At 32.7% G+C, this 14824-nt stretch overlaps 1 protein-coding gene across 3 annotated transcripts in view; it reads left to right on the forward strand.

Moving 5' to 3' along the window:
• Positions 1–14824, forward strand: part of HYCC1 (hyccin PI4KA lipid kinase complex subunit 1) — a 70470-nt gene that overhangs the window by 49906 nt on the left and 5740 nt on the right. For all 3 annotated transcript variants that reach the window (XM_028844934.2, XM_077995005.1, NM_001266156.1), the window contains 3 exon segments: positions 205–321; positions 3420–3507; positions 4321–4480. In XM_028844934.2, coding sequence (XP_028700767.1) covers positions 205–321; positions 3420–3507; positions 4321–4480 — 365 coding nt within the window.

Here is a 14824-nt window from a genome sequence, read left to right on the forward strand (position 1 = left end):
TACATACCTCAACTTTATATGTTTTTTCCTGGTATAACTTACTCAGGAATATATTACAGACAAATGTTCTGTTTGGAAAGATTTTTTGTTTCATAAGTATTAGGTTATGAAAGTGTACCTAGTACATTGTTGGCTTATAAATGTTAAAATAACTTACCTAAATTTTTACCAATTTTACAAATACATTTATTTTGGTTTTTCTAGAATCTGTGTTTGTGGATATCCTCGACAACATGTAAGAAAATACAAAGGTATAAGTAGCAGGATACCAGTTTCTTCAGGATTCATGGTGCAAATGTTAACAGGGATTTATTTTGCCTTGTAAGTATCTCATCATATGCAAATAAACCTTTAATTTCTTTGGAAAATTATAGTCTGTTAATCTATTGTCACTATGTTATAATGTCAATAGATAAGTGATTTACATACTTTTTGTGAAAGAATATGAATGAATATCTTAAATAGTTTTAAGGAAGATATTCATTCAAATTCTTTATTTTATTAAATAGTTTTAATACTTTAAAACTATTACCTTAGTTTGAAACATATCTTTTAAAGTTCTGATGAATTTTAAACCAACTAAAACACTTTATCATCTTTCTTAAATTCAAGGATGGAATGAAAATTAGTAACACTTAAATATATTCATAGTCTCTTTCTTCATTTTTTTTTTTGCTATAATTTCCAAATAGCTTTTTTTCCTCAAGAAATATCTTTTCCCATTGCCAGAAACTTTAGCTCTTAAAAAACATTTCAGAGCCTCTTTGATTAGAAATAGTTTATTATTAGCTTTCTATTAGTTTCTAGTATTGGTGCTCAGTCTCAGTCTTACCTAATGACTTGGGTACTAGTATTTTTCTTTGAACCCTATCCTTTACTTTATAATTCTCTTATTATACATGTCTCATTTACTTTGCATTATATTTACTTGATACTTTTAATTTTCTCTAGTAGAGTATAAACTTTTTGAAGGCAAAATTTATAAACTTCGTAAAGGCAGAATTTATCGTCTCTGGGCCCAATCTGGCCTGATGCCTGTTTTTGTCAAGTTTTTGCAACACAGTCATGCTTGTTTGTTTATGTATTGTCTATGGCTGCTTTTGTGTTGCAATGGCAGAGTTGAATAGTTGAGACTGTATGGCCGACAGGCCTAAAATACTTGTTGTCTGGCTCATCAAGAAAAATTTTCTGACCCCTGTGTTAGACCATTAATATTGTCCCACAGTTCTTGGATGCTCTGATCTACTTTATTTTATCTTTTTTCTTTGTGTTTCAGTTTGAGTAGTTTCTGTTGGATATATCTTCATGTTTACTGATTTTTTTCCTTGACTAGGTCAAGTCTAGAAAGGAGACCACTGAAGGCATTCTTCATCTCTGTTACTGTGTTTTATTTCTAACCATTTCATTAGACTCTTTCTTGTAGTTCCCATCTCTTTGCTGAAATCTTCATTTGTTCATGCATGTTGTCCATCTTTTCCACTAAAGCCTTTAGTATATTAGTCATAGTTAAATAAATTTCCCAAATAACTTCAACATTTCGGTCATCTATGAATTTAGTTCTACTGCTTGCTTTATCTCTTGACAGAGTTGGTCTTGTTTGTTTTGGTTTTTGTGTGCCTTGTAATTTTTGATTGTTCATGATTTTGTTCAGTGGTAGGACAGTAGAGACTGAGGTAAATATTATTTATGACAGGAAATGGGCATGCCTCTTCTAGGCTGCTAGTGGAATTATTATAGGCAGAAGTGAACTAGGATTGGGTTTTGTTGTTATGGTTACCCTCAGAGCACCATCTACTTCAAATTCCTCTAGTGCTACCTGGTACTTAGGTGGAGAGCTGGATTGCTGGAGGGTTTTTGTTAATACTCCTGCTTCCTCCTCAGCTTTCAGCATTCCCTGTATGCCTCCACTGCAGATAGATTTCTCTCCATGTTCTCACCCCTTCCTCCAGCAATAGAGTTCTGTTGCTTGGTTCTGGGTGTGCACTAGCCTGATGGTGGTTGGGGTGGTGGCTTGGAGGGGAGCACGTGGAAATGGGGGAGGTAATGTTCTCTGTTGTCCTAGTCCAGCCTCAGTTTTAGGCTGATCCCATGTTCCTGCATCTCAGGGATGGGAGTTTCTCAGTGGTCCTGCCCCTTCTTCAGTGATGATACCTCTACTTATCTCAGCATAGAATAAGAGGTTTTTTGCTTTTTTTTTTTCCTTACCCTCAGAGCCAAATTGGTCTTCACTTGTACCCTGGGGGGTGAAAGGGTTTGCTGCTCTTTCCCCAAAGGCTTTAACATTTTTGTTCCACGTGATAAAGGCATCTGGCTGGGTCTTTGTACTTTTCTCATGGAGAGGTTACTCTTTTCCTTCAGGCCTATACCATCAAGGGCAGTTTTCTCTGACCTGTCCTGTTTCTAGTTTTTCTTGTGAGTGCCTAAAGGAGATTTATGGAGAAGAGCCTGTGGTGGATACAAGCTGCCACTCGTATGTGCTTTTGGAGATCCTATACTCTCCTGCTAGCCCATGAGGTACCTTTTAGCAATTTGGCTTCTAGGAATTTGTTAAGAAGATTAGCTAAATGTTTCTTACCTGCTTGTATTGTGGCCCATCTCTCCTTAGAGGCACCTATCTCTCCTTGGGGTTCCGGCTACGTGGATGCCCTTGTGACCTCGGCTCTTTGATGGATTCATGAGAATTTATAAGTTTGTAGATTATCTGGCTTTATCTTGTTTTTATGGTGGGAGTAATATTCTTGCCAGTTTTTAGGCCTCGCTTGCACTCTTGATGTAGTGTATACCTCTTTATTTTGTTGTCAGTTGATCAAGCCACTATATCTCTGTTCATTTTTGTAATTTAGCTGATTTTTAGGAAGGGTTTGGCATATCTTTGAAAATTATGCATACACACACACACACACTCACACACACATGCACACATACTTTTTCCCTCATGTTGCTCTGCTATTTGCAACATGTAGCAAATACACATCTAAGTGACTATCAAAATGCAAAGAAATAACTACTCAGGCCACATTAGTTGTATATTCTCATTAAAAACTGTGGGAGTTACAGAGTAATTTGGCCATAAAGTGTTCTGAACATTATTCTAAGGTATATAATTTATTATTCCCTGATTTGCTTTGAAAGTATAAAATGCTTTGAAATTGCCTTAGCTTTTTTTATTTCTGTTCTATAAATAGTCATGTTCTTTAGAGAAGAAATGTAGATCTATAAAATTTTCTTTGCTATTAATAGGCATTTAGATGCAATTCGAAGGAATTCAAAGATTTAAAAATACATTTTTAAGAGGAGTAGAATGTTAAGCAATGTGCTAATATGATCTTTTATTTTCTTCAGTAAAGATAATTTCTCATTGTATTCTGTTCAGTTATAAATAATTATAATTTCTTTGTTTAATTCATCTAATTTTATAGTTATAATGGAGAATGGGATCTCGCTCAAAAAGCACTGGATGATATTATATACAGAGCCCAGCTAGAATTATATCCAGAGCCATTGCTGGTAGGTGCCTGACTTATTTATGTAAATTTTATAATTTAAGATTTCTCAATTTAGAACTATACATTGAGAGAGCCATTCATAGTTCATTAATATGTCATTAATACTCAGTGTATTCATGCTCTTGTTATACATGGAAGTTTTATAACTTAGAAAAGTAACAAATAAATTTTTTAAAAAATTTTCTTTGAGACAGAATTTTGCTCTTGTTGCCCAGGCTGGAGTGCAATGGCATGATCTCGGCTCACCACATCCTTCACCTCCCAGGTTCAAGCAATTTTCCTGCCTCAGCTTCCCAAGTAGCTGGGATTACAGGCACACGCCACCATGCCCAGCTAATTTTTTGTATTTTTAGTTGAGATGGGATTTATTCATGTTGGTCAGGATGATCTTAAACTCCCAACCTCAGGTGATCAGCCTGCCTTGGCCTCCCAAAGTGCTGGCATTACAGGTGTGAGCCACTGCACCCGGCCAAAATAAAAATTTTTATTAGACCGACTTCCTAGACACCTAACAGTCTTTTTAACTTATAAGAATTGTTCTCCTTAACATACTTTAGCTGCATTTATTAATCAACATTAGGCATTTGGAAATCTAATTGAATATTTTGAAATTTTTAACTTTATCATTTACATATTTTTTAAACCATGGATTTCCCCCTGAGCCTCCTATTCTTATCTTAGAGGATTTCTGTATCATCTTTTAAAATGCTTGGGAAGAGCATCTTTGTATAAGCCTGTTTAGCATCATGTTTTATCTAAGGGTAAGATAATACATCTGCTCATGTTGATCTTAAACTATATTTTTTCTTCTTAGGTTGCTAATGCAATAAAGGCTTCATTGCCTCATGGTCCCATGAAATCTAATAAGGAAGGTACAAGGTGTATTCAAGTTGAAATCACACCAACTTCCTCTAGAATATCAAGAAATGCAGTAACCAGCATGTCAATAAGGGGTCATAGGTGGAAAAGACATGGTAAGAAATACGTAACTCTTCAAGTCAAACCATTGTTGATTTCTTTACATTTTTCGCTGTACTTACGGTGCTATAACTTCTAACTTCAGTAAATAGTAGTCTGGAAGAAAGAGCTGTGGAGTTGCCCTTAACTCCTAATTTATTATCTAGGAGCAATAGGCAATAAGAAAAATGGAGCCCCTTATGTTACACATATGAATGAAAATTTATTTAAAAATCGTATTCATTTTTAAATTGTTATTTCAGTAGGAGAATAAGGAAAATGCATTTTAAAATTACTCATACATTTTGGGCTTGTATTCAAAAGTATTTGCAAATATTCCTTAATTAATATTTCTGATTTCTCAATTAACTTTTAAGCAAGTGAATTTACATATTGAAGTAGAACAACTAATAGGGACTTTAAACACTTTGGACTTTCTGGTAAAGAATGCCATAGTATTGATGCAACACTAGTTATTTGTATTTTCTTGAAGTTAATTTTCTTCCAAGATTCTGTGTGTCTGTGTGTGTGTATATATATCCCTTCTTGTCTGCTTCATTTTATTATTTTAAAATTTTACTGGAAGTCAGTTTCATTCATTATGGCTTTTTCAATGCTTTCCCATTTCCCTCCCTTGTCTTTTAATTTATTATTCTTTATTTAATTTCATATTCTTTTTATAACTTCCCTCCTATCTAGACGTTATTGTAGTGTCAACAACCAGTCTAAGAAGGAAATTATCACCTTCCTCAGAAGGTAACCATGGTGGGAAGCACAAAGCTACTTCTTTACCCTAAGCAAACATCTATATTAGAAGTAAAACAAAATCCATTCTCTGTTTTCTTCTTCCTGTAAACTGAGGTGAAAATAGTAGTTCCTTTTGGTATATTTAGTTCCGGTTGTGTTGTGGTTTCTATAGAGAAAATGGGAAAGGAGGAGAATGGAGCTATTTATGGTAAACTAGAAAGTTGATTATAAGAACAGTTGCCATTGTTTTCACTTAAAGAATCTAGGTGATTGTATGTCAGAAAAGAATAATGATTATCCAGCTTACCTAGTGATCATTTTTGGTGTTTTTAAAGTGTGGCAATTCTTGAAAGTTCCATAGGAAAGCATAAAAGAGGTGGTGATGTCTGCTAATAGCAAGGCACATTATGCCACCATTTAAAACATACAGTCTAAACATACTTCAGCTTCTTCAGTGAAAATTATGCTACTGAATGGGTCTAAATTACAGGTAGAAAGTCATTTAATTAGATATGGTTTACCCTGAGATTGGTTTTTCTGTTTTGGCATTAATATGTGAAAACAGGCATGGAGGCAAGGAAGCAGATCATAGTGGTTACTGTGGCTATAAGTGCTCCCGAGCTACTGCTACAGGAAGCACAAGAATGAATTTTAATTTCTTTTCCACTTTCTTTCTTGCTATTTAGGTAGACATGTTGGGAATTAGGGAGAGAAATGTAGGTCCTGCAGTTAAAAATGTGAAATATTGATGCTCCCTTGTATTTGTGCATATGCGTGTGTATGAGAGAGAGTATGTGTGCATGTCCAGGCATACACTTAAACAAGAAGGTTTGTACCCTGCAATAAAATGGAAGCCATTTCCCAGAAATGTTTTATAGGAAAAAAATTACAAAACAAGAGAAAAGACTGCTTGAATGTATTGTATCTAGCAGATTCTTACATATCTTCCAGATTCCATTTTGGCTGCCACTTGAGGGATTAGCACTCTGTCTTAGGATTTTACCCTCGTTAAAGTAGTATTCTTATCACCTGTCCCCCTTCACAATTCTAACACTTGGGAAACTCCTGTTTATTATAACAATAAAATCACAGATGAGAATATAGAAGTGAGTGAACTATAAAAAGTAAGTCACATGCATGGAACAGATACAGAATACAACTTAGCCTTGTTCATCACTCTTCTTTAGTGTGAATTTCTTTTATCCAGTGGACTCTAAAATACTCCTAAGTCATTCTTATTTGCCTGTACAGGTAGGTTGCAGTCTTCTCCCTTTTTAGGGTAGTCTTGGCTTTCCCTTTTAGAGCAGTAAAGTTACCGTGTTCGGCTGAATTTAAAAGGTTTCTATTTTCCATCCTCATGGTCTTGCTTCCTACTTCTAGGCTCTCTAACAGGCACTGGCTTCCTGTGGGGAAAGTAGATACCTTTGCTGTACTTCTTAAATATATAGACAATTCTCAAATTATAAATAGATTATTAAATTTAATTTTGTTTATATATAAATTACAAATTTCTCAAATTATAGATTTTTAAATTTAATTGTATTAATATATAAATTCTATTGTTGATATTTATATATAAATCAAAACAAAATTTGTTTATACATTTCTTTAGAAACAATATTAAAGGGCTTGTAGATCCCAGGGTGAGCCACAGCAGCCTTTTTATCTCATAATGTTTCTGAAACATAGGACTATAGAATGTTTAAGTTCAGTTCATGGCTGTGTGAAAATACATTTAGAGTTTCTATATTTAATGGAACTCTAAATGTGTTTCCCAGTCTACCCACTCCTATCCCTACTATTCTCTCACCACACCAACTCTCACAGTAGGACGAATTTCTTCCCAAACCCTCAGCTGTATCTATCATACAGTAGAAACAAAGAATATCCCACCCTAAGCCAGTGGTCATGAGGGTTGGGAAAGGAGAAGGAACAAGAACCATGAACTTTAAGAAATACTCTTTTTTTTTTCTCTTTCTCCTTGCCTCTTTCTTTGTTTTCCTAGTTTTTGGAAAGCAGAAAGCAATTGGCCCTTTTTTTTTTTTTTTTTTTTTTCTGTTGAAGCTCTTCCCTTTTTCTTTTACTTATTTGTCTTTATTTATTATTGCATTTCTCCTAATTGCTCCTCTTTCTATCTTTTCTGGATAGAAGAGGGAAAGGAGTGAATGAGGTTTTCTCATGGAAAGAGCCAAGTAAAAGTTTGCTTTTTGCTATTTTTTCCTTTTCCATCTCCCTTTACCATGAAAGAATATACGTAATTAAGCCATGTGAATGTACTGGTGTGTTTGCATATCTGAGTCATCAAAAATTATTACACAGCCAGCAAATACATTAAATTAGAGCAATTAGTGGACATTTATTCTCCTTTATTATCAGTAACAGAAGAATCTTTCCATTTTCTTTACAGCCCAATCTCACACTGTAGTGTTTTTAAAATGAATTTTGAAAAGTTTTAATTATTTACATTTTAAAATATTTTAAAGCTATTCTAGAATGTATTTTAGGATTCTCTAATGCTTCATAGATCTACCATTTTTTTCTTAAGGTTAAGAATTATTCACAACATATTTTAATGGAAAGTATTATAATGGAAGTTTAAAAATTACTTTATCCTTAACATTTCTACACATTTCAGAATATGCATTCTTGGCCATGGTTTTGTTGTTGTCAACCCAGGTTTCTAGAATTGCATTTTGACCAGTCCTGTTATTTGCTTGGCTCTGTTTTTTATTTTTATTTTTTTAGTTAACTTTATTTTTTAGAGCAGTTTTAGGTTAACAGCCAAACTGAGTGGAAAATAAGAGAGTTCTTAAATACCTCATGACCCCACATTCATAGCCTCCCCCAGTATATCAACATCCCGCACCAGAGTGGTACATTTGTAAGGACCTGTAATTTAAGTTTTGAGCAGACAGTGCATCATCATGTCAACTAAATAGGATGATTTTTAAAGAAAGATTGGTTTCAACTGAGGTATTATTTTGGAGAGATCTGTTTGACAACTAATGGTGTGTTTGCTTGATTTGCCCCACTTTTCAGTTTAAGTTAAACCATTGTATGGACATGGCCTAACTTAATGTGTTTTTCAAATTTTTTAAACTTTGTGTTTAAATCTTTGAGAAAATTCTAATGACTTTATCATTTTATGTCAATAAATATGTTTGGGAAATAAAATTACAATGTAGAATTGCTGCTTTTGACTTCTAAGGAACATAATTTCAGAATTAAAAGCTTTACGTATTGCTTATTCTTTTATGCATATTGTGTTTAATTTAGTCTACAGATGGCGAATAATTCAAGGCAAAGGTGTATTTTTTCAAACTGATTTTCAAGTCACCTACAAATTGAGGGCTATCTAGAAGTCATAATTTGAAAGTAAAACACAGTTGGAGAAAGATAATAATAAAATAAACTTTAAAAAAAGCATTCAATAAGTTTAGAGAAGACTGAATAGATTATGACCATAATAAAAGTCAAAATGAAAATTCCAGTAAGAAAAATGAGATAAAATTTAGTAAAATAATTCATTAATTTTTCAAGTTAATAATTAAAATTCAATTTTGCTTAAATATTTATTTCCTTTTAAAAATAAAAAAAAGTTAAAGGAAAATAGAAAGTATTTCTTTATAATTATGCTTTAATTCTATAGTCATTCTTAAATGTTGTTTCCAAAGATACCTTTATCATCTACCATTTCAGCTATTTTAAAAAGCTCCTTTTCTTAAGTCCCTGAAAAGTTCTCTTTTCACTCCAGTATTCCACTCCAGTATTCTAGTGTACAGTTTATACTTGTTTATTTCCTTGTGTTTTTCCATTCCTTCCTCCTCTTCTTTTTTTTTTTTTTTTTTTTTTTTTTTTGAGAGGGGGTCTCGCCCTGTCCCCCAGGCTGGAGTGCAGTGGCCGGATCTCAGCTCACTGCAAGCTCCGCCTCCCGGGTTTACGCCATTCTCCTGCCTCAGCCTCCCGAGTAGCTGGGACTACAGGCGCCTGCCACCTCGCCCGGCTAGTAGAGACGGGGTTTCACCGTGTTAGCCAGGATGGTCTCGATCTCCTGACCGATCCTCCTGTCTCGGCCTCCCAAAGTGCTGGGATTACAGGCTTGAGCCACCGCGCCCGGCCTCCTTCCTCCTTTCTAGAGCAAATCTAATTGCTATTTTCTCTCTGTTCACCACAACTACTACTACCATGATTACTCATTCTTCTTCCACTTTTTAAGAAATTACCTATTCTTGGAACAATGTAAGAGATTTCCTCCTTTCTTTCAAAATAGTTATTGTAATACCAGTCATTTGTTCTCTAAAAGTTCCCTAATTAAGTTATAGTTACAAATAATGAGTGCTTATAATTTTTGCCAACTATCAAAAGGCTTATCCAGTGAAATCTCGATTTTTTTTATTGCTGCCCATCATTCTTCCCACTTGCGCCTTTGTGAGATAATGAGACAAGTGAAAACATTTGGTATACTTTAAAGCACTACATAAAGGTAGATTATTAATTAAGAACAGTTTCATTTGTTTTACTAGCTACACAATAAGTATATTTTTAATAAGTTTTTATTAGCTAGTTTGCTATTCAAATTGTCCTGTGATTCTTTAGTACTTTCCCAAAACTCTTAAGTTTTTGAAATTTGTAATTTGGATTTTCTCAATTTGAGTTAAACTTGTTTAGTTTGAGTATAGCATCAAACACAAAAGTACACATGTTATGTAATAGTAACAATTACTTTAAAGATTTTTTGTGTGTTCTGTGGTACTGGAGTATAGTACTCTAACTTTATTATCTAATGTGTATGTCACTGTTACAGTAAGGATTTTTTAAATGTTGTTATTGTTTCAATACCAAGTTAACATAAAAATAGAAGTTACATAGACCAAATTTATGTTTCTTATTTATGTACAGTTATAACTGTTTGCAACTAGTAGGTATCAGTAATAAAAGGAATGTTTATAAACTAGATACTTTGAATGTTTCCCTACTTTTGGTCCTGGCATATGTTAAATGGTTTATTTTAATAACAGTGCATTGAGTTATTTTCATTTAGGGGATCCAAGAGTACAAAATTTTAAGTAGTAAAAAAGAATTAAAAATAGCAACTGTATATATTTTTAAGTCTTCTAACTTAATGATGCAAAATAAGTACTGTGAGAATTTTAGAATATTTAATTATATGCAGTGTTTACGTGAAAAATCAGACTAAATGAAGTTTATGTAGTTGAAATAAAAAGAAAGTCTAGTTTCATGTTGTTAAATCAGTTTTATTGCATTTTTCAGCATTTAAAATAATTGCTTCTCTTTAATGGATGCCATCATATTTAAATAAAGTTAAATTATTATAACAGAGGTCAAAGAGATATTATTTAAAAAAACAAGAAAGTGATTTGTTTCATAATTTGCTCATTCAGTGGTTTAGTACTAGCTTATTAGATGAAAAAAGAAAAGAAACAAAGATTGCAATTCATATTGGAAAACATGAAAACTGGTTATTGATTTAGAATATGTTAATAAATTTCTACTGTATAACATTGATAAAGCAAAGAAGTACTAATTGTTGAACAAATCTGAAAAATTATAATGGATGTATTTTAGTAAATATAAATAATATTTATTTATAAATATTTTTAAGCATTTAAGGTTGTTTTTCTAGATACTACAAAAGGTAAACGGTAATAAATCTTGAAATGGAACATCTATTTTGTAAATCTGATTTTACAACTATGAGGAAAGTCTTCAGTTGAGGAGAAATAAAATTGCTAACAGTTACAGAAGAATTTTGAAAAACAAAGAAATGGTAATAATTTTAAACCCCAAAGTAGTAAACTTTAAAGAATTGTCTATTGGAATAATTTTTACATCGGCAATTAAACATTTTTAATGTGTATGTTTTTATTTCAAAGGTTGTCTATACTTATTAAGGAAATTTAGGAAATAAAAAATTATCTGGCAGTTTTATTTTTAAAAATGAAAATGCTTTTAGTATCATTTTGAGAAGCTCCATTACTTTCAGATTATAAAATGCTATTTGAGGAACAGATTTTCTTTCCCAATATAGAAGATAAAACATTTGGACAAAAAACATTTATTTCTTACCAAAAATTTTGTGAATTTTAACTGGCATTTTCGATATGGAACTTCCATGGAGGACAAAATAAAATATTAGGAAATATTGGATTACTCAAGGAAAAAAGACATGTTAACCAAAGAGCTGAAATATGTTGATATGTTTGACACATGTGGATATTAAGTTTGAGAGAGGAAAGAACGACTGTGTGCAGAATCCTGACTTAGACTATTTTTGAAGAAAACAAAAAATCTCATTTTATTTCCAGGTAAAATGAAGTTGAAAAATTTTCCAGCCAGTGACAGAATTAATGGTCTTATGAGGCAAAAAAACTTGTTCATAAATTATTGTAGTCTACATTTTTACTAAGGGGGACTTACATAAATCTTGTAGTTGAGAAAGTTATTATTTATTATGATTGTTTATTGAGCACTCCTCCTTTCTCCACCTTTTTATGAGCATTTGCTGCACATTGCACACCAAGGAAGAAATAAGCTTTTATAGGTAGTTTTGTAATAGGTGTTGCTGACCTGTTTTTGGTCTGTGCTGTGTGGTCATGAGGATCTGTAATAATCATAAAGGATTCACCTGGTCCTGCAGCAGCTTTATGTTGCAATTCTCTATTGGATTTTTTAAAAAACTTGAGACTCAATAAAGATGACAAAAGGAGTTACTGAGAGTAATTGAATCCACCTCAATAAGGAGAATTCTGTCATGTACCATGTGTACAACCAAAGCTAAAGATCTGACTGTTTTTCACTTATGGAGACTGCTAATAGCTCCTAACTGGTGTGTCTAAATAAATTATCCTGTTTCAGACTGTTTTTCTGTATGCCCCAGGCTGCTCTTTTCTTACCTAGACAGTCTACTTACTGCTTCAGAGCTCAGATTTTGACATCTGAGTCTTTGTTTTTGTCCTTGCTCAGAGTACAGCCCTTTAACTGCGGTGGGGTCCCATCCTGTGTTTCTGTGATAGCTTTGCTTTCCTCTAATCTGCCTTGTAAATACTGGCTCAGGTTGAGCATTGCCACAGTGCTGTTCTTTCTGACTCAGGACACACTTTATGCTCAGTATTTTGTGTTATGCAAATGTGACTTCTATTGATAAAAAAGGCTAGTAAAGTATGACAGTATGCAAATAGTTTTTCCATGTAGCTGTCAATGGCTATCCACTGTAATCACAATAAAATCCAGACTTCGTACTATGGCATATGTGACCCTGGTGATATGACCTCTTGACTACTGCTTTGACCTCACTTTAAGACCACTCTCACCCTAGTTCATCAGACTCCTTCATTCTAACACTTCAACATACTAAGCCATTCTGCCTTAGGGGCATTGTCCAGTTATTTGGAGTATTTGAGCTGAAATGTGAATAGTGAAACGTACCTTGACTGCCCTTACTCCAGATTGTTGTGTGGCTAGCAGGTTTTCATCATTCACACCTCAGCTTAAACATCTCTTCTTCAAAGAGTTTTTCCCAGACCACCCATCTAAGTACTTTTATCCCCTACTACCCTACTTACTCTTTCCCATCTTATTTTTTTTATTGCATTTTCTGCTATTTAAATTCTCTTGTTTACTTAGTTCCAATATTACATTGTGATCTCTGTTCCCTTATTATATAGTGAGGGCAGAATCTGTCTTTTTGGCTGTTGTATCCCCAGCATCTAAAACAATGTCTGACATATTACAGGTGCTCAACACGTTTTAGTTGAATGCATGAATAAGTGAGTGAATGATAAAGAAATGTATAACATAGGGTGAGCAAGTTGGTCTTTTCTTGTTTTGTTGAAGAACAGTGTAACAACATGATAGTAAACTAGGTTAGGGGATATTTACTTATAATTCCAATATTTAAATAATTTTCATTTTAGTTTTTTCTATGCATGTATGTTTTCATGGTTGTACTCTATTTAAATGTTTTTGGTATTTTGTTTTTGTTTAGTTAATATTGTCAGACATTTTCCCTAGTTCTCCTAGTAAATACAGTTATTTTAATGGCTACATAATATCACATTGAGTTGATATTCCATCATTTGCTTAATCATTTTTCTAATATGTTAAGAAATTTGTTTCTGAGTTTTGCTATTATAAATAACACTGCAAGGAATAGCTTAATGAATATAGATAACATTTTTCTCCATTGAACAGAATATATTATAAACATAAAATGACTATATTAAAGGATATTTGTTCTGGTATTTTATGGCATTTAAAATATCTACATCTCATAAATTGTGAAAGAATGTGTATGACTTTGTTTTGGGGTTTATTCTAAGTTAAAATACTTTTCATAATTCATGTAAAAATTGTATGATGCAGACAAATAATAAATTATATTTTTAAAGCTTCAGCTTACTATTTTCACAAATAAGTTTGTAAGCACCCCATATAGCCAGATGCCTTTAGACTCAAAGTAATCTGAGTACAGAGATGTATAAATTCTATGAATAAATAAATTATTATTTTATTAAAATTACCACCTTTAGTAAATAGGGCACCCTAAAACAAATAAAAGCAAAAGCTAAAGTGGTTTTGTAAGTGACATAATAGAATAGATATTTGGGATTATAAAATGACATTTGAGAGAAATCACAAATTTTCATGATTGGTTTTAATATTATTTGCAATTTGCTTCACTTTTTTTCTTAAAGCTGGAAGAAATTTTTTAGGGCGAAATAATTTGAGTACCTTTGAGAACTAATTTGGAAATGTCTATTAAAAGTATTCTTTAACTTTCATTTCTACATGTGGAGAGTTTACCTATTTATGCATATAAGAGGTTACACAAATAAAATATATCCTGAGAATTTTCTCTTTGGATCTTTTTTGAGCTTTTTGAATTATTTGAAGTCAAGTTTTTTTTTTTTTTTTAAGGTGTGGATTAATCATGACTTCATTTGCATAGATTGTTAAGTTCTGGGGAAAACAAAATCTAGTTTATTATGCATTTATATTCCCTTGCAGCATCTTCTATATAATTTACTTAAAGAAAGGATTAAGTTCTACTCTTTAGCTATATATGCTATCCTCTGGATAACATAATGCAAAAATAGATTTTAAAAATGACCTTTTTGACCTAAGCATCTTGCTAAACCTACACTTAGAGACGGCTCCTTCACTTTTCCAAAACAAAGAGGCTTTGCTTTTCTTTGCCATATAAAAACTCTTATTAGCATAAGCTATATGTATTTCATTTATCCAGTCAACACATTCACAGCTTACCCTTCTCATATCTTCTTTATGTTTTCTTACTTTTATTTATTCTAATAATTTAATCTGATAACAGAATATTCACTTAATTCATCAAAAAAAGATTTCTTGAGTGCCTACTATATACAAGCTACTTTTCCAGGTACTAGATATATAGTAGCGACTAGATGAAAATTTTAAAAACTCCTTCCTCATAGAACTTAGGTCTAGTAAACAAGATAAATAAATAATTGTAGGTTAGATAGAGAGTGTTAAGTGCTAAGAAGAAGAAACAAAGAAGAGGGTATGTGAAACGTGGGGGCTATTAAAACTTTGGATGGGTTGACCAAGGGAGACTTCAC

Source organism: Macaca mulatta, chromosome 3 (assembly GCF_049350105.2).
Source record: "Macaca mulatta isolate MMU2019108-1 chromosome 3, T2T-MMU8v2.0, whole genome shotgun sequence".
Lineage (NCBI taxonomy): Eukaryota > Metazoa > Chordata > Mammalia > Primates > Cercopithecidae > Macaca > Macaca mulatta.